Source organism: Poecilia mexicana, unplaced genomic scaffold (genome assembly GCF_051168715.1).
Source record: "Poecilia mexicana isolate PSO_F unplaced genomic scaffold, ASM5116871v1 scaffold_4, whole genome shotgun sequence".
In the NCBI taxonomy this organism is placed as follows: domain Eukaryota; kingdom Metazoa; phylum Chordata; class Actinopteri; order Cyprinodontiformes; family Poeciliidae; genus Poecilia; species Poecilia mexicana.
The window spans coordinates 2,705,986-2,723,379 of NW_028263373.1; the positions used below are offsets into that span (position 1 = coordinate 2,705,986).

A 17,394-nucleotide genomic window follows, 5' to 3' on the forward strand; every position below is an offset into this window, starting at 1 on the left:
TATTAAGTTGTATTTATCATATTTTGACATTTTTAAGTTTTATTTCTATTTTGTCAGTATTTTTTGTTACTAGTTCAGCCTGGAGACGAGGTGACGTAAACAAACCCCCAGGTGTGTGTGTGTGTGTGTGTGTGTGTGTGTGTGTGTGTGATGACAAACTGCATGACATTTTCTGTCACCTCATTAAGCAGGTAATTGGAGTCTGAGCTGCTGATAAATGACTTCAGGCTTTACCTCATCGCCCACATGGTCACATGATGTGTGTGTGTGTGTGTGTGTGTGTGTGTGTGTGTGTGTGTGTGTGTGTGTGTGTGTGTGTGTGTGTGTGTGTGGATGACTCATCCTGGATCTCAGTCACCCAGTGTTTTTTTTTTTTTTTACATTTAGCCATTGACTTTTGTTTAAGCTGCAGATATTTTATTTTCTTGATCATTTGCAGATTTTTAACCTTTTAAAGCCAAAACCTGAAATTATTATGAATCCAGAATCACCAGAATAAATTAACAATTTGTAATTTTATTGTAAAATCAAATTTTCTTGTATTTTCCTGCTTATTTTGTGTTAAAAATATTCCCACTCACCACACCAACATATTTAGCTTAAGCTAACGCTAAGCGCTAGCTTAAATTTAATTTATGTTAATTTATGCCAACAGCCCAATGCCAGATTATAGATTATAATTTGCATGTTCTAAAACTCTGTCATATTTATGTTTATCTCTTGTTTTCTACTGTCCCTGTTTCATTTTGTTCTGCTACGTTTCTTGATTTGAATAAAATTATTGTGAAAAAAAGATCAAACATAAACTTCTCACAATAACCAAAATTTCAACTCACATGTTGAACTTTATTCACATGGATGTTTACAGCCAGTAGATCAGCTTTGGAGGTGATTTAAAAACAAAACGTTTGAACATTAGCAGGAAGCGCCAAACCGCTAAGCTAACCATTAGCTCTGGTATTAGCAGCAGTGCTCTGACTGCTGATGTTAAATATCAAAATAATACAAAATAAAATTCATGTTCATTCTTTACGGTTTGTTATATTTCACTCCGGTTGATGTTTCGTGTGTCTGCAGCCCGGGACGCTCGCCGGTTTCCTTCGACCACGAGATCATGATGATGAACCACGTCTACAAGGAGCGCTTCCCAAAGGTCTGGAAAACTTTAATTCCTCCATGGCAGAAATGATCCGATTTACAGAAATGCTGCTTCAGATATTCGTAGTTCATAATCCTCTAGTTCACTGTTGAATGACGTGGAGTTATAAGTCCCGCCCCCTCTGCGTGACTCCGCCCCCAGGCCACGGCCCAGATGGAGGAGCGTCTGGCCGAGCTGCTGGCCTCGGCGGCGCCGGAGAAGGTGCGTCCGCTGGCCGACGGGGTCCTGAGCTTCGTGTTCCACCAGCTGATCGAGCTGTCCAGGGACTGCCTGGACAAAAGCAGAGAGGACCTCATCACCTCCAGATATTTCTACGAGCTGCAGGAGAGTCTGGAGAAGCTGCTGCACGACGTGAGTCTGGAGTCTGGGCCGGTTCGGATCGGTTTGGACCGGTTCGGATCGGTCTGGACCGGTCTGGGCCGGTTCAGACTGGTCTGGACCGGTTTGGACCGGTCTGGATCGGTCTGGACCGGTTCGGATCGGTCTGGACCGGTTTGGACCGGTCTGGATCGGTCTGAACCTGTTCGGATCATTTAAATCAGTTATAATATTCATCTATGCGCATTCAGCACCTGCTTTAATATTTACATTTATTTTATTTTGCCTCTAAGAAGCTGATTAAAACTCCTGATTGGTGCAAAATTATTATTAAAAATCAGATTTCAGCTTTAGAGTTTAATAATAACCAAATATTATTACATTTGCTTTACTTAAGAATAAACACTAAAGTAAATTTAACAAATAGAAAAATAATTTATTACGCCAACTGACTGTAGAAAAAACATTTAAATATAACTAAAAAATATAGAATAAATATAATTACATTCACTAATTAAGTTCTCCAGCTGTTTTTACCTGTTTTTTCTTATTTAATAATTTTTTTAAAATTTTTGCAGCAAAACTAATAGAAATCAATAATAAAGTGTATTTAAAGAAAATGAATCAGATTTGATCACATGAGGCTTAATGAAGCGAAGCTGCAGTTTATTGTAGAAACAGGAATTAAAATATAAATATTTCTGTTTCTTCTGTTAACGTCTCTGAAGTGAATTAATTAGTTGTGACTCCATCTTGTTTTATCGTCTCAGAAAAGTGTAGAAATTAAAAATTAATTGAATATTTAAATTTATGGCGTTTCCCCTAAATGGATCCACCAGAACCGTCGGACCGGCCCGGTTTCGCTCCGTTTACCTTCCATCGGCTCAGCGTGACGCAACGCTCCGTCACCTTCATCGTCTCCTTCATCTTCATCGGCGTGATGTCACCAGCTGTCCGGTTCTAGTCCCGACGCTCCAGACCGTTTTCCTGTTTCTGGGCTGGGGGCGTGTTTCCATGGCGACCGGTGGGAGACGTCTCTATTGGCTCAGTGAGTGTGTGTGTGTGTCTGGGAAACACACACACACACTCCTGGAGTTAATTTCACAGCCTGCCGGTCGCCGCCGGCTGACGGACGGCCTCCTCGCCCGGCGGGGGGCCGGCGGTAAACGTGGGCGGGGCTTGAGGGGATTCCTCTGGCCGTGATTGGCTGTCTGGTCCGGGCTCAGTGAGGAAGAGGAGGGTGAAGCTCGTTCTGAAGCTTTAGCAGAGCTGAGGAAGAGGAGAGAACATCTGTCTGGATGACCTCAGCGGCTCCCCGGCATTGGGCTGTGATTTGCTCCGGACAGCCTGGAACCAAAACCTGAACCGGGACCAGAACCGGGACCGGTTGGCCGATGGGAGATCTTCATCCTGCTGAACCTGGAAGCATGACCCAGATGAGGCTGGAGGAAGAGGAGGAGATAAAGAGGAGGAAGGCTCGCTTCACCGTTGAGTTGATGTTCCGAGTTTTGTCCAGCGGTTCTGGTTCTGCTCTGGCTCCAGGTTTGGACCTGCGGTTCTGATCAGCTGCTGCTGTTCTGTGCAAAAGTTGTAAGCCACAAACTGGAGGAGAAAAAGAGGAAAAAACTTCAGGAATCCTGAAGAAACGTGGAGAAAAAATCTGGATGGAACCAAACAGAAGAATGGAGTGACCCAAGACTTTTGCACGGTTCCGGACTGCTTTAGCGATTCTGCTTCCTGTTTCTTTAGTGTCTCTGTCCAAGCGGAGCTGCATCATCTCCTCCTTGCCTTCATCTCTCCTCCTCTTCCTCACCGGGTCGTGACCTCATCACCTGCCTGGCAGGCGCCGCCTCACCTTTCATCCGACCCGGCGGTGGTTACCATGGCAACCTGCATCCAGGTCAACACAGCATCAAACAGGAAGAAACACAAAATATGATTTAAATGATCCAAACTCATTTATAAGGTCTGGATGTTTAACTGGATCAGATTAATAATCTAAAATAAACTGGGATTAAAAATAAAACTGATGACGTTTTATTTACATTCCTGTAAGCCGCCGTCTCCTGAAGCATTCTGGGAGTTTCTGGAATGAAAGTTCTAAAAAGTAAAAACTCACTTCTCAACTAACTCGTCTGCTGTCGGGTTTAAAACGGAAAATGAATTAAAAAATTAATTTTAAGATTGTAAACTAAATGTTTCAATAAAGGCGTCCCAGCAGAATGCCTGATGGAAAATATCTGTACTCACCATCATGTCGGCTTCAATAAGATACAGAAACGGTCAGTGCATGGGACCGCTAACCAAGTAGCTCTGCTAAAGCTAAGGCGCTACATTCACATGGTTTTAGGCAGAAGCTAATGATGAAGAAGCATTTACAAAAACTCTGGAAAGGTTAGCTTAGGGCAAGCTAAGTGTGCTAAACATGTTCAAAGTTAGCTTAAGCTAAAACTAGCTCTGCTGTTAGCGCATTAGCTAAAACAACACCAAACAGATCGGGTCGATCAGAACCAGAACAGTATCTGTCTCTGCTTCTGATTCTTATCCATCCATCCTTGTGTTTTTTTCATATCTGACCTCTGACCTCAGCTCCGATCCGGTTCGCTGACCCGGTTCTGTGCATTTCAGGCCCATGAGCGCTCAGAGAGTGAGGAGGTGACCTTCGTCACCCAGCTGGTGAAGAAGCTGATGATCATCATCGCCCGGCCGGCCCGACTGCTGGAGTGCCTGGTAGGGACCGGACCGGACCGGCCAGACCCGTTCTGTTCAGAACCTTCCTCCTGACCTTCCTCTTCCTCTGCAGGAGTTTGACCCCGAGGAGTTCTACCACCTCCTGGAGGCGGCCGAGGGCCACGCCAAGGAGGGCCAGGGCATCAAGTCCGACATCCCGCGATACATCATCAGCCAGCTGGGCCTGACCCGCGACCCGCTGGAGGGTAAACCAGAACCTCAGAACCTGGGTGTGATCAGAACCGGTGTCTCTAGCCTCATTCGGGTCGTCGCTGTGTCTCTGCTTCCAGAAATGACCCAGCTCAGCAGCTACGACAGCGGGAACCCGGAGACGCCCGAGACCGACGACTCAGTCGACGTGAGTCAGCGCTCAGAACCGGGCCAGTTCCCGGGTCGGGTTCTGGTTCTGACGCCTCTCTGGTCCGTTTCAGAGCCAAAGCACGGCCATCCCTCCCGCACCGCAGACCAAACCCAAAACGCCCCGAGAGGAAGACTTTGAGAACATCAAGCTGATCAGCAACGGGGCATATGGGTACGGCGCCGCCGACTGGGCCCGACTTGGTCCGACTGGGCCCGGTTCCATCTGACTCTCGGCTCTCCTGTCCGTCCAGGGCCGTGTATCTGGTGCGGCACCGGGAGACCCGGCAGCGCTTCGCCATGAAGAAGATCAACAAGCAGAACCTGATCCTGCGGAACCAGATCCAGCAGGCCTTCGTGGAGCGGGACATCCTGACCTTCGCCGAGAACCCGTTCGTCGTCTCCATGTTCTGCTCCTTCGAGACCCGGCGCCACCTCTGCATGGTCATGGAGTACGTGGAGGGTAAGAGACCTGAAGGTTCTGGTTCTGTTCAGTAAGACCCACATGTTCCGGTCCGAACCTGAAATATTTAACAAAGTGTTTAGCTAGCTCAGAGCTACATATTTAATTTGGAGATAAATTTTTAGCTTTCAAACTCAGCATTTAATTAGAAAGCTAAATATTTACCTCAAAACTAGCTAGCTAAGTGTTTAGCTGCTTCAGGCCAGACTGTTTAATTTGCTTGTAAATAGTTAGCTTGCTAACTAAGTATTTAGCTGACTATCCGCCTGCGGCTTGGTCTGTCCAGGTGGAGACTGCGCCACGCTGCTGAAGAACATTGGCGCTCTGCCCGTCGACATGGCGCGGATGTACTTTGCTGAGACCGTCCTGGCTCTGGAATACCTGCACAACTACGGCATCGTGCACCGAGACCTCAAACCCGACAAGTAAGACTCCCGGAACCTTCCAGAACCTTCTGATCCAGCTCAGGCTCATGCTGTCTCTGTCCTCCTCAGTCTTCTCATCACGTCTCTGGGACACATCAAGCTCACGGACTTCGGCCTCTCCAAGATCGGCCTGATGAGCCTGACCACCAACCTGTACGAAGGCCACATCGAGAAGGATACCCGGGAGTTCCTGGACAAGCAGGTACCACTCCAGGCCCGGTCCGGATCAGGCTCGGTTCTGGTCCGGTTGGGTTCTGAGTTTCCATGGTTTTTCTTCTTCTGCGTGGCCCGTCTGCAGGTGTGCGGCACGCCGGAGTACATCGCCCCGGAGGTCATCCTGCGGCAGGGCTACGGCAAGCCGGTGGACTGGTGGGCGATGGGCGTGATCCTGTACGAGTTCCTGGTGGGCTGCGCGCCGTTCTTCGGAGACACGCCGGAGGAGCTGTTCGGCCAGGTCATCAGCGGTGAGCCGCAACCAGAACCGGACGCTCAGGATGGGGTGTTCCCTCTGACTGACTTCCTGTTTGCTCCCCTCCCAGATGAAATCGTGTGGCCAGAGGGCGACGAGGCGCTGCCTCAGGACGCCCAGGATCTGATCGCTAAGCTGCTCCGCCAGAACCCGCTGGAGCGGCTCGGGACAGGTACCGGCTTTATTGTTCCTGAAACCGGTGTTTCTCATTTCCATTTCTTCATTGCCAAGTGTCGATAAAAAGCATCAAACCCCAAAGTTAGAAATAACTTTTAGAATTTTGTTCACATGTTGTTTATTTTGTTACATGTTGAAAACATTAATCCTCCTAACTCTGTTTTTATTGCACAATATTAGCTTAAAGTTTAGATTTAGAAACCGACAGGCGTATTACACAGTCCGACCACTAGATGGTGGCAAAGCACTTCTAAATAAATCAGCCAACATTTGAAAGAAGGTAGTTAGTTTTGATCGGTTCTGATCCTGGTTCTGGTTCTGATCCTGGTTCTGATCCTGGTTCTGGTTCTGGTTCTGATCCTGGTTCTGATCCTGGTTCTGATCCTGGTTCTGATCCTGGTTCTGGTTCTGATCCTGGTTCTGATCCTGGTTCTGGTTCTGGTTCTGATCCTGGTTCTGGTTCTGGTTCTGATCCTGGTTCTGGTTCTGGTTCTGGTTCTGGGTCAGGAGGAGCCTTCGAGGTGAAGCAGAACCCGTTCTTCACGGATCTGGACTGGAACGGCCTGCTGAGGCAGAAAGCCGAGTTCATCCCTCAGCTGGAGTCCGAGGACGACACCAGCTACTTCGACAGTACGTCCCTGAGTTCTTCCAGCCCGGTTCCGTTCTGGTTCTGTGGAGCTCACTGGCTGACACTGTGCGTTTGCCCGTCAGCTCGTTCGGACCGGTACCACCACGTGGATTCAGAGGAGGAAGACACCAACGACGACGAACACGTGGAGCTGCGGCAGTTCTCCTCCTGCTCACCGCGCTTCAGCAAGGTACCGACCCGATACCCGGTTACCTGGATACCTGGATACCAGTTAACCGGGTATCCAGGTACCTGGATACCCGGTTAACTGGATACCTTGTTACCTGGTTACCTGCTTACCTTGTTACCCGGTTACCTGGTTACCTGGATACCTGGTTATCCCTCAGGGTTGCCAGGTTGGATGGGTTTGCACCAAACTGGGGCAGAAAAATCAGTTCTGAAATTTGAGCTTCTTTTCTCGTTTGTTGGTTTTAGGAAATGTTCACCGTAATTCTGTGGCAGAAAACAAAAGCATTTCCATAAATCTCCGTGTCCTTGGACTCTTTTTATTCTGGTCAGAATACAATAAAGAACAAACAAAAATGTTATGAATTGATGGATATAAATGGCTGCATTACCATCAGATTTGGGCTGGGCGGTTTTTCGCTGTTTGTTTGGGCTGGAAACTATCGTTCAGATCTGGCAACCCCGGTTTCCATGGCGACGATGTCCCTGCAGGTGTACAGCAGCATGGAGCGTCTGTCTCTCCACGAGGAGAAGCGGACGCCGCCGCCCACCAAGCGCAGCCTCAGCGAGGAAGGAGGCGACCGCGTCGACAGTCTGAGCGGACTCAAGACCCGGGACCGGTCCTGGCTGGTCGGATCGCCGGAGATGTGAGTCGCCGTCGGTTACCGGGGAACCAATAAACCAACAAACCATTTAAACCAGTAAACACTGACCTCTTTTCCACCAATGCATGGCTTTGGTTTCCATCATTCTGTCAGGGCGGCCATCTTGTTTCACAGCTTCTGTTTATTTACCTTTTTAATTTAGGTCAACAGTTATTAACATTAGAGACTTTTTATTTATTCCAACTATAAAATCATAATAAAGTCATAACATCACCAGAATGAAGTTGTAATTTTATGAGAACTTCTGCATTAAACGTAAAAACAGACGAATGTTTTGAAGGAAGAACCACAAACTGAGCTGCTGACTGATCTTTATTCTGCTGCTTTTTTGACTTTATTCTCGTAATTAAACAACATTTCCTGCAGCCTGGAGCTGATACTCTGTCATAAAATAATGACTGAAATTAAAGACGCTTTGTGAGAATAATTTCTGTCCTTGGTAACTTCGTAGCTAGAGAGTAGATCAGGTCTGGTGTGAGGTTTTATTTTCCGTCGTGCCTCCTGTCCTTCCAGCCTGCGGAAGCGTCTCTCCGTCTCCGAGTCGTCGCACACGGAGAGCGACTCCAGCCCTCCGCTGACGGTCCGCAGGCGCTGCTGCTCCGCCATCATCGAGATGCCGCGCTTCGCCATCTCCGCGGAGGAGGAAGGAAGTCCAGGTGAGCGCAGACTGTCCGTCGGATCAGCTGCAGAACGGCTCGCAGGAAACATCGGATGCTCTTCACTCAGTCTCTTCTACTTGTTCTTAGGGTCGCTCCTTAAAAAGTCTTAAATTCATGTGTCTAAAATTAAAGCCTTAAAACGTCTTAAATGCGTCATAAAATGTAAGTTGGCCTTAAATACGTACGTTTTGTTGCGGCAGGAAGGTTTAATGTACTTTTTTATCTCATGGTATTTTTCTGTAAGGCAGGTCTCAGAAACATCTTCATTACGTTCTGTGACTCAAGGTGTTTGAGGCTACCGCTAATAGCTGCTAACATACCCGCACTAGCTAGTCAGCTAAGTTTAGCCTCTATCATGGACACACAGCCGTGTTCACTGTTTTGGCTCTTTGTTGTAGGTTCCCAGACCCATCCCTCATATTTATAGATTTAATTCCAGGTGGCATTAAAGAAAGGTCTTAAAAAGTCTTAAATCTGATTTGCTGGAACCTGCAGATCTCCTGCTTATCCAGGAGGAATCAGGTTCATCACTGTCAGAAGTACTAGTTAGGCTTCGAGCCCAACTCACTGACAGTTTGTTGTCATTCCTTAAAAACAGGAAGGACAACACACACCCTCAACAAGTCTTAAATTAATTTTAGTTTTGTCTGACTGGATGGTTTAATCTTATATATTCTTCATATTTTTATGTATTTTCCTGTCAGGCAAAAGTTTGAGTTGAACTCAGAAATGTTGCTTTTTGTGACTCGAGGTGTTTGAGGCTAACGCTAACTAGCTGCTAATACACCCTGGCTAGCTAGCATTTCTGAGTCTCTCATGGGAAGTGCAGATTTATCGCTAGTTGGCTGGACGAAGTTCATACTTTTCTGTAGAGATACAGGTATTAAATTTTATTCTTAAGTCTTAAAAAGTCTTAAATTTGATTTGGTGAAACCTGCAGAAACCCTGAACAAGCTGTCCAGGCTGCAGCTCGGGGTTAAAGGTCAGTCTGACAGATCATAACCTGCTGCTGTGTCTGGTCGGTCCAGCAGGGGGCGCCGGGAGCAGGAAGAGCCCCAGCCTGCTGGGTCCGGCCGCGGTGAGGGGCCCGCGCTCCGAGGAGCTGCCGCTCTCCATCCCAGAGCTCCCAGTGGAGCTGAAGCTGGAAGAGTCTCCCACCACGCCCAGTTCCACCAGCAGCCAGCAGAGCAAGGCCACGCTCACACGTCAGTACACACACACACACACACACACTGTGTAAACCTGGGTGAAGGTCAGCATGTTTCTCCAGTGTCTTTCTGGTACATTCAGCTGTTAGCCTGACTGATTTATTAGTGATGAAACACAGTAACCCTCGCCTAAAATTTTTCCTCATAATTGGAGCAAAACACTAAATATCTTGGTTGAAACAAAAAACAGACTTTAGACTTTTAAATCCACATCTTAACTAAAACTTTAGTGACTTCGGACTGACTCAGCAGAAGTGTTTTTGCTCCACGAAGGTTTTAGTGAGAGATGAACCGATGTAGCAACCGGAGCGGCCATTTTGGGCTAATTGGACCAAAACATTATGAATGTGGGTTTTTTACCTCCTAAAAGTGAATCTGGTCAAATTAAAGCTCTGCTTTATGTGGCAGGACTCTGTCTTAGCACCCTATTGTGAAATTCACCCTGTTTATCATCACTTTGGACGTCATAAAGTTGAAATAAAATAAACTGCATTGGATTGTTTTGAATCCAACTGGAGGAATTTTGCTGAAAGTTTCACCCAGATTTCTTCCAGATCGGTCAAGTTTCTAACTAGTGAGAAAAATCACTTCTGTAGCGAAGAAATACGAAGGTGTGCGTAGCTTACGCTGATGAGTTGGGCGAGACGTAAAGCTGAATCAGAAGCTCCATTTGAACAGAATTACAACTTTTCCTTTTAAAGAAAGAAAAGTTTTAAGTTATATAATCAACACGTGTCACCTGAGAGTTAGAGCTAATAAATGTTTAAAAAACTCTAAAACCATAAATATTTGGGTAAAATTCAGCCCCTACAAAGTTTTTCTGTATTTAGCGTTAGCATAGCTAAGATCCTTGTTTAGCGTATTAGCAGCTAGTGAGGCTAAACTGGTACTCCTGTTGGTTTTACAGCCATGGCGGCCATTTTGAAAAATGTCCACCAGAAAACAGAAACGCGAGATAAAGAAAATATATTTGATTTCTGTGCTTCAAAATATTTAGGCTGTGATTTGACACCAAATATGTTCATCTGCTTGATTCTGTTGGTTAAATTATTCATGATTTTCACCTGTGATAGATTTTGGAAGATTTAGTGAAAAATAATTTTCTCTTGACAACCATAGCGGCCATCTTGAATTTTTCAGTGGTAATTTAGCTGTCAGTGTCGCCACGGTGTTCCTGATCCTCTGACCATCAGTCAGCTGACCGTCAGCCTCATTAATAATAAAGATGGCCGACTCTTTGCAGCAGGAAGCTCTGGAGACGGCGGCGCAGCGACCAAGGCGGCGGACGGCGACTCTCCGTCCACACCGAGGGCCATCAGCGACCTGGCGGCCCGCCGCGCGCGCCATCGCCTGCTGTCCGGAGACACAGACAAACACGCGGCGAGCGGCGGCGCCCGGCCGTTCACCAAGGTCATCAAGTCGGCGTCGGCCAATACGCTGTCGCTGGTGATCCCAGGAGGTCGGTTCGACTCCCCGAGCCGTCGGCGCCGCAGGACGTTCCTCTGACTCGCCTCCGTCTGTCCGCAGATCACCACGGAGCGTCGCCGTTGGCCAGCCCCATGTCTCCACACTCGCAGTCGTCCAATCCGTCGTCCCGGGACTCCTCGCCCAGCCGCGACCTTTCCCCGGCCGTCAGCAGCGTCCAACCCGCCATCGTCATCCACCGAGCCGGGAAGAAGTACGGCTTCACGCTGAGAGCCATCCGCGTCTACATGGGAGACTCCAACATCTACAGTGTCCACCACATGGTCTGGGTCAGTACCGGGCCACCGGAACCGCTCCCACATCCGGTTCTACAGAGTTCTGCCTCCTAAAACAGTAAACACATCAAGCTTTCCAGTTTCCAGGAACTTCCAGGTTGTTTTTCCAAAGTTCCCAGGTTATTTTCCAGGATGCATTTCCATAAGGTTGATTGACAGCGATAAGACCCGCCTCCTGGCTCTGATTGGCTGTCTCTATCCTTTCAGGTCCAATCCTAGCATCTTAACATTCAGCAAAAGATGAAAATGTTTCACCAACTTCAGACGATGGACAAGCAGATTCTGTCCTGGATTTAGTTTAGTTTCTGGATCTGAAACTAGTTTCAATTTAATAAATCAGAGACATTTTTCTTTTAACTCTTTAAGTGCCTTGAAAGCAGTCGGTAGGTTTGAGGAACAGTGCTTTAAGTAGGACATTTTGTAAAACTGAAAGCAGGAGGTGCTGACCTTGGCTGGGGTGTGAACTTTGACCCTAACTGACACTCTCCCCCCTCAGCATGTGGAGGAGGGCGGCCCGGCGCACGACGCCGGCCTCAGGGAGGGCGACCTGATCACCCACGTGAACGGCGAGCCGGTCCACGGCCTGGTCCACACCGAGGTGGTGGAGCTCATCCTGAAGGTAAGGACGGCTGCAGCCAATCAGAGCCCTCCGTCTGCGTGCTGGAGGCAGCCAATCAGAGCCCTCCGTCTGCGTGCTGGAGGCAGCCAATCAGAGCTCTCGTTGATTCTGCTGTGTTTTCTCAGAGTGGAGCCAAGGTGTCCATTTCTGCCACGCCGTTTGAAAACACGTCCATCAAAGTCGGCCCCGCCCGCAAGACCAACCACAAGTCCAAGATGGCGAGACGCAACAAGAAGACGAAGAGCAAGGAGGGACAGGACAGGTGGGGTCAATGTGGGGTCAATCTGGGGTCAATCTGGGGTCACAGCAGCTTTAGAAACTGCCACCATGAGGAAGAGATGAAGGTTTCTGAGCCATTAGCTCATGACGAAAACTGATTTGGATCAATAAATATTTTTTCATTTATAAAGTTAGTTAAAATGAGCAGCGATATTTCGAGTTATTTAACTTGTGATGAGAGAAATAAATCAGAGTTCATGCTTCAAAGTCAAGTTTTAGTTTTTCATTCATAAATGTGACGATTTCAAACTAAATAATTGGCCAGTTAAAATCTTTAACTTGTACAGTACAGACTCATCTGGCTGTCTACACAGGATAAATGCTGAGCATGCTAACTGAACATCTACCAAGCTAAGTATTTAGCTTGTAAACTCCATGTGCCACCTGAATATGTAGCAGGAGGTGAAGTTTCCAAACAGAGCTGAACAATCTGTGGTGACTTTCTGTAACGTCATCAGAATAATCCCTGAAACGGCAGCAGCAGCGCCGCTTCCAGATTATTTGGGTGAGACCTGAAGTGGGCCGGGTTCTGGACCTTAGCTTGCTGATGTCTGTCTGCAGTAAGAAGCGGACGTCTCTGTTCAGGAAGATCACCAAGCAGGCGTCGCTGCTGCACACCAGCCGCAGCCTGTCGTCGCTGAACCGCTCGCTGTCGTCCGGCGAGAGCGGCCCCGGCTCGCCCACCCACAACCTGTCGCCGCGGAGCCCCACGCAGGGCCACCGGTCCACTCCGGACTCCGCCCACTCAGGTGAGTCCTCCGCACAGAGTCCGGGTCCGGTGGAAGGTTCTCCTCTTACCGGGCCGCTTCTCGTCCCAGTGGGAGGGAACTCGTCCCAGAGCAGCTCGCCCGGCTCCAGCGTTCCCAACTCCCCGGCCGGCTCCGGCCACATCCGGCCCAGCTCTCTGCACGGCCTGGCCCCCAAGCTGCAGCGCCAGTACCGCTCCCCCCGCCGCAAGTCCGCCGGCAACATCCCACTGTCGCCGCTGGCGCGCACGCCATCTCCGACGCCGCAGGGCAGCTCGCCGCAGCGCTCGCCGTCTCCGCTGCCGGGCCACGCCGCCGGGCCGGCCTTCCCCGTCAAGCTGCACTCCTCCCCGCCGCTGGGCCGCCAGATGTCCCGGCCCAAGAGCGCCGAGCCGCCGCGCTCGCCGCTGCTCAAGAGGGTGCAGTCGGCCGAGAAGCTCGCCGCCTCGCTGTCCGGCTCGCCGTCGTCGCCGGCCGCGGTCGGGGGGGCGGCGGCGCGGAAACACAGCCTGGACGTCTCTCACTCTGAGTTCAAGAAGGAGATTCTGCAAAGGGAGCCGAGTCTGCAGAGCCTCCAGGTAAAAGGTCACCGGGGGTCACCGGGGTCGGCGTAGCCACCTTCACCATCGAACGTTTCATGGTTATTTAAACAGAAACACATTAAAACAAATCGGGCCTAAAATGTAAACAGCAGAAAATTAGAGAAGCAGCAGCGTTTACAACGGGCCGACGATTAATTTACTGATTATGGTTTATTGGATTAGATCGGCTCCAGCCCCTCAGATCTCCCTTCAGTGTTGTAGTTTAACTTCCATCCAGCAGAGGGCGCCGCTGGCTCAGCCAGTTTGTACAGGCCGGCGGCACCATATCGGAAACGGTCCAAACAAAGTCTGATGGGAAGAGTGTATAGGAAACAGTTTTCTGTGGAAACGGAATCAGTTTTTTAGAATGTAAAGATCGATTTTAGCGATCGCTTTACACAAATCAATATTTGCACATTCAGTAAATAATCACATATTTATCGGGTGAATTCTATTACAGCTCATCATTTTAACTTTCTGGCCAGCAGGAGTCGGGCGGCGAACCGATGCTGGCGCCCGCCGGGCGCGGCGTCGAGCACGGCAGCCTCCACAAACACGCCTCCGCCTCCAGGAAGCTCGGCCGCCAGGAGGGCGAGGGCGCCGTCGGCATGGCGACCGGGTCGCTGGGCCTGACCTCTGGGAAGAGCAAGCTGAAGGACAAGCTGTCGGCCATCCGGCAGGACCGCGCCGAGCGGCGGGAGTCGCTGCAGAAGCAGGACGCCATCCACGAGGTCGACTCCTCTGAGGACGAGACGGACGACGGCTCCGAGGACAGCCAAGATGGCCGCCGCGCCGCCGTCTTCACGCCACCGCCGCTGCTGAGGCCCACCTCTGTCCGGACGGGCCCGGCCGGCACGCTGCCCTCCCTCTGCCACCTGGGCCACGTGCCGCCGGTCGCCAAGGCGATGGCGGACCGGCCGGCTCAGAGCGCCGCCACGGGAAAACCGGACAGGAACGCTCCGGAACCGAGCGGACTCGCTGGGCCCGGCCCGGTTCCCTCCAGCTTCTCCACCCCCGGCAGCGCCTTCATGTCCGTCAGCAAGCCGCCCCCCCAGGCCGACGCCCAGGGCCCGAAGCCCACGGCGCCCCCTGCAGGCGCCTCCCCCGGCGTTCCCAAAGAGCAGAAAGAAGCCGACAACCGCCGGCTCTGCGCCGCCGCCGCGACCGTCCCGGCTCCTCCTACCGAGTCCGGAATGGACCGGGTCGTGTCTCAGATCGCCACCGTAGCGAAGAGCGTCCTGGGTCCGGTCAGAACCGCGCCACCCGGCAGGGCCGCCTCCAGAACCTCGACCCAGTCCGACCGGGCCGGACCGGAACCGGCCCACGCCTCAGCCGACCCGCCTGCCGCCCCGGCCTCCGGCAGGAAGACGTAGCAGCAGAACCGGAGCTGCAGAACTGTTCTGACCCGGTAGATCCATCCGGCCCGGTTCTGACTGCTTTCTGTTACTTCAGTGTTCCGATTCCCGCTTCAGCCAAAACGACCCGGATTCGGGGCTGTGGACCTAACGACGGCCTGGTTCTGGAGTCGGTTCTGTGACCCAGAACCATCCGGACCTGACGCTGTTTCACTGCGGCCTAACCGGAACAGAACCCCGACCCGACCCGATCCGTCATTTAAAGGTTCTGTTCCAAACAGAACCGACCCGAAGTTACGATAAAAAGCTTGGACCGGCGCCACCTGCAGGCCGGACGTCGACCCGACGGGTCAGAAACGTTTAAACGTTGTGAGGCCCCCTGCTGGTGAGTCTGAGCTACTGCAGCCATTTCCTCAAAAGCTCCCAGTAAATAAAAAATGTTTTTATGTCCCAATAAATATTAATAAAAGTTTAAAATGCTGAAATAGAAAAGTCAGACTAAACATGCAGAACCTCCTATGGCCACCAGGGGGCAGCTCTGGTAAATAAGCAATAAAATGACTTCCTGGTTCTGGTGGAGGTGTTCGTTTGGATCCAAGCTGAGCAAACAGGAAGTTCTCAGACCCGATCACCAGGAAGCTGCTCGACAAACTGTCACCTGCTAGCATGCTAACATGCTATGCTAACTGAAGTTTTCGCTAATCGTTTGTTAAAATTCAGAAATGCTTGAAGCAACAAAACCCAGCAGGATGAGGAGATCCGACTCGCCGCGGCGCCACCTGCTGGGGAAAATCCACTGTTACCTTCGGTTCTGGGAGCTTTTGATGCTAACGTCCCTCTGGTTCTGATGTGGTCCAGTCAGTCGCCCTGTTCTGGACTCTCAGAACCCAGAGCGCCCCCTGCAGGCCGGACCTCCACACCGCCGTGCGTTTGGTCTCCAGCCCCGCCGCGGTTTCCTTTGGACCAACTCGCTGTGTTGCTGCCTCCAGTCCTGTGAAGTCACTTCCTGTGTGTGTGTGTATTTAAGCAGTTTTTACCCTGTGTGTGTTTTAGGGTCAACGTGTCGAGTTCTGTTCGGACCAGAGCCGGTTCCGAGTCGCTCTGCTTTTCCTCGCGTTCCGACCCGGCAGTCCGATGTTTACATGTCCTTCATCTCTTCCAGCGGGTTCTTTACGGCCCGTTTGGCGCCATGGCGACCCCTGTGGGCCGGTTCTGCTCCAGACCCGGTTGTTGAACGGAGCCGGTTCTGACAGGCTGCAGGAAACGGGACGACACTGGACCTGTTTTTATTTTCTTTGTCACGTTTGCCTCTCTGTGTGGAAGTTTCTGCTCAGAGACGGAACCGAACCTGAGATCCGGTTCCAGAGTCCAGACGCTAAACGGTGCCGTCTGACCCAATCAGCTGCAGAGAACCTCGCCTTCCCCTCCAGAACTTTCATTCTGATCAGATATCAGAATAAAAACTTTAATAAAAAATTAATCAAACCTGCAGAGAAAAAATAAAACAGATTTTATTCTGTTTTTCACTCAAACAGGATTTTATTTCTTTTGTTTCCTCCAGAATCACCGGGTCGGGTCGGGTCGGACCTTCCTGTCCGGATCAAGTTTTATTACAGAGGAAAGCAGGAAATGGAACCAGTTTGAGTGTTTTCACCTCTGCAGCCGGGTCTGGATCTGATTCTGGTCCCAGTTCTGGATCTGATTCTGGTCCCAGTTTTGGGTCTGGTTCTGGTTCTGGTCCCAGTTCTGGGTCTGGTTCTGGTCCCAGTTCCGGATCTGGTTCTGGTCCCAGAGCGTGGAGGAGCCGATGATCTGATCCGCTGAGGTTCTGGGAATGAGAAGAACCCGTCTCCAGAACCGGAACCTTAACTTGGGCTGGTACCGACCGGGCCTGAGAGCCGCGGCGGTTCTGACCCGTAGGAGTGAAACCAGTGCAATACGTTTTTATTTTCCAACGTGGTGAAAAGCATGTTGTTGTCCGCCGAACCTTGCAGTAATAAAGTTTTTTTTATCAACATGGCGGCTCCTCCTTCGTCTCTCAGCCGACGTCTGATGACGTTTATGGTTCTTCAGTTGTTGCTGTACGTAACCATGGTAACAAGGTGTTGCTTTTACACTGACAGTAGCTGTTAGCATCCCAGAAGCTTGAACTACGACCCCAAACCCAGAGGAGTGAAAAAGGAGGAAGTTCAAACCGACTCTTCCTTCCATCATGACGGCCAATAGAAGATCTTTGGCAAACAAAATGGATGAACTTCAAACTCACAACAGAGCTTTAGGTTTATGATGGTGTTTAATGGAAAATGGCTGCAGGATCAGATCCCCTACTCCAACATCTCTAACCAAACGATTAAGAGTGGCAAAAGCAAAGGAGGTGGGTTAGCAGTGATGATGTCATATATCAGACATGTAACTTGGCATGTGATGAAACTGACATACAGCAGCAGTCTTCAGTCAGAGGCTCCCTCAGAAACGCTGGTAGGCTGACTGCTACTGGAGATGCTTACAGCGACTCCACATGAAATTATTTCAGCTACAACATTTAATTAAAGAATTAAATTAAGAGCCTAAAATGTTCCAGGGCTGTGAGTAATGTTAGTATGAACTGAA

At 50.1% G+C, this 17,394-nt stretch overlaps 1 protein-coding gene across 11 annotated transcripts in view; it reads left to right on the top strand.

Moving 5' to 3' along the window:
- mast2 (microtubule associated serine/threonine kinase 2) overlaps window positions 1–16,801 on the top strand; it is a 77,489-nt gene extending 60,688 nt beyond the window's left edge. For 5 of the 11 annotated variants that reach the window (XM_014967151.2, XM_088004776.1, XM_014967153.2 and 2 more), the window contains 23 exons: window positions 1,078–1,153; window positions 1,301–1,510; window positions 4,106–4,207; window positions 4,281–4,413; window positions 4,498–4,565; window positions 4,639–4,739; window positions 4,819–5,027; window positions 5,314–5,452; window positions 5,522–5,654; window positions 5,751–5,916; window positions 5,992–6,093; window positions 6,606–6,728; window positions 6,810–6,916; window positions 7,405–7,559; window positions 8,091–8,233; window positions 9,265–9,441; window positions 10,688–10,903; window positions 10,972–11,198; window positions 11,701–11,823; window positions 11,949–12,085; window positions 12,664–12,851; window positions 12,921–13,426; window positions 13,915–16,801. In XM_014967151.2, coding sequence (XP_014822637.2) covers window positions 1,078–1,153; window positions 1,301–1,510; window positions 4,106–4,207; window positions 4,281–4,413; window positions 4,498–4,565; window positions 4,639–4,739; window positions 4,819–5,027; window positions 5,314–5,452; window positions 5,522–5,654; window positions 5,751–5,916; window positions 5,992–6,093; window positions 6,606–6,728; window positions 6,810–6,916; window positions 7,405–7,559; window positions 8,091–8,233; window positions 9,265–9,441; window positions 10,688–10,903; window positions 10,972–11,198; window positions 11,701–11,823; window positions 11,949–12,085; window positions 12,664–12,851; window positions 12,921–13,426; window positions 13,915–14,802 — 4,429 coding nt within the window. In that variant the 3' untranslated portion in view covers window positions 14,803–16,801. The remainder of the gene's footprint in view (window positions 1–1,077; window positions 1,154–1,300; window positions 1,511–4,105; window positions 4,208–4,280; window positions 4,414–4,497; window positions 4,566–4,638; window positions 4,740–4,818; window positions 5,028–5,313; window positions 5,453–5,521; window positions 5,655–5,750; window positions 5,917–5,991; window positions 6,094–6,605; window positions 6,729–6,809; window positions 6,917–7,404; window positions 7,560–8,090; window positions 8,234–9,264; window positions 9,442–10,687; window positions 10,904–10,971; window positions 11,199–11,700; window positions 11,824–11,948; window positions 12,086–12,663; window positions 12,852–12,920; window positions 13,427–13,914) is intronic. The other 6 variants (XR_015762633.1, XM_088004771.1, XM_088004774.1 and 3 more) reach the window with 6 other exon arrangements.
- The last annotated feature ends 593 nt before the right edge of the window (window positions 16,802–17,394 follow it).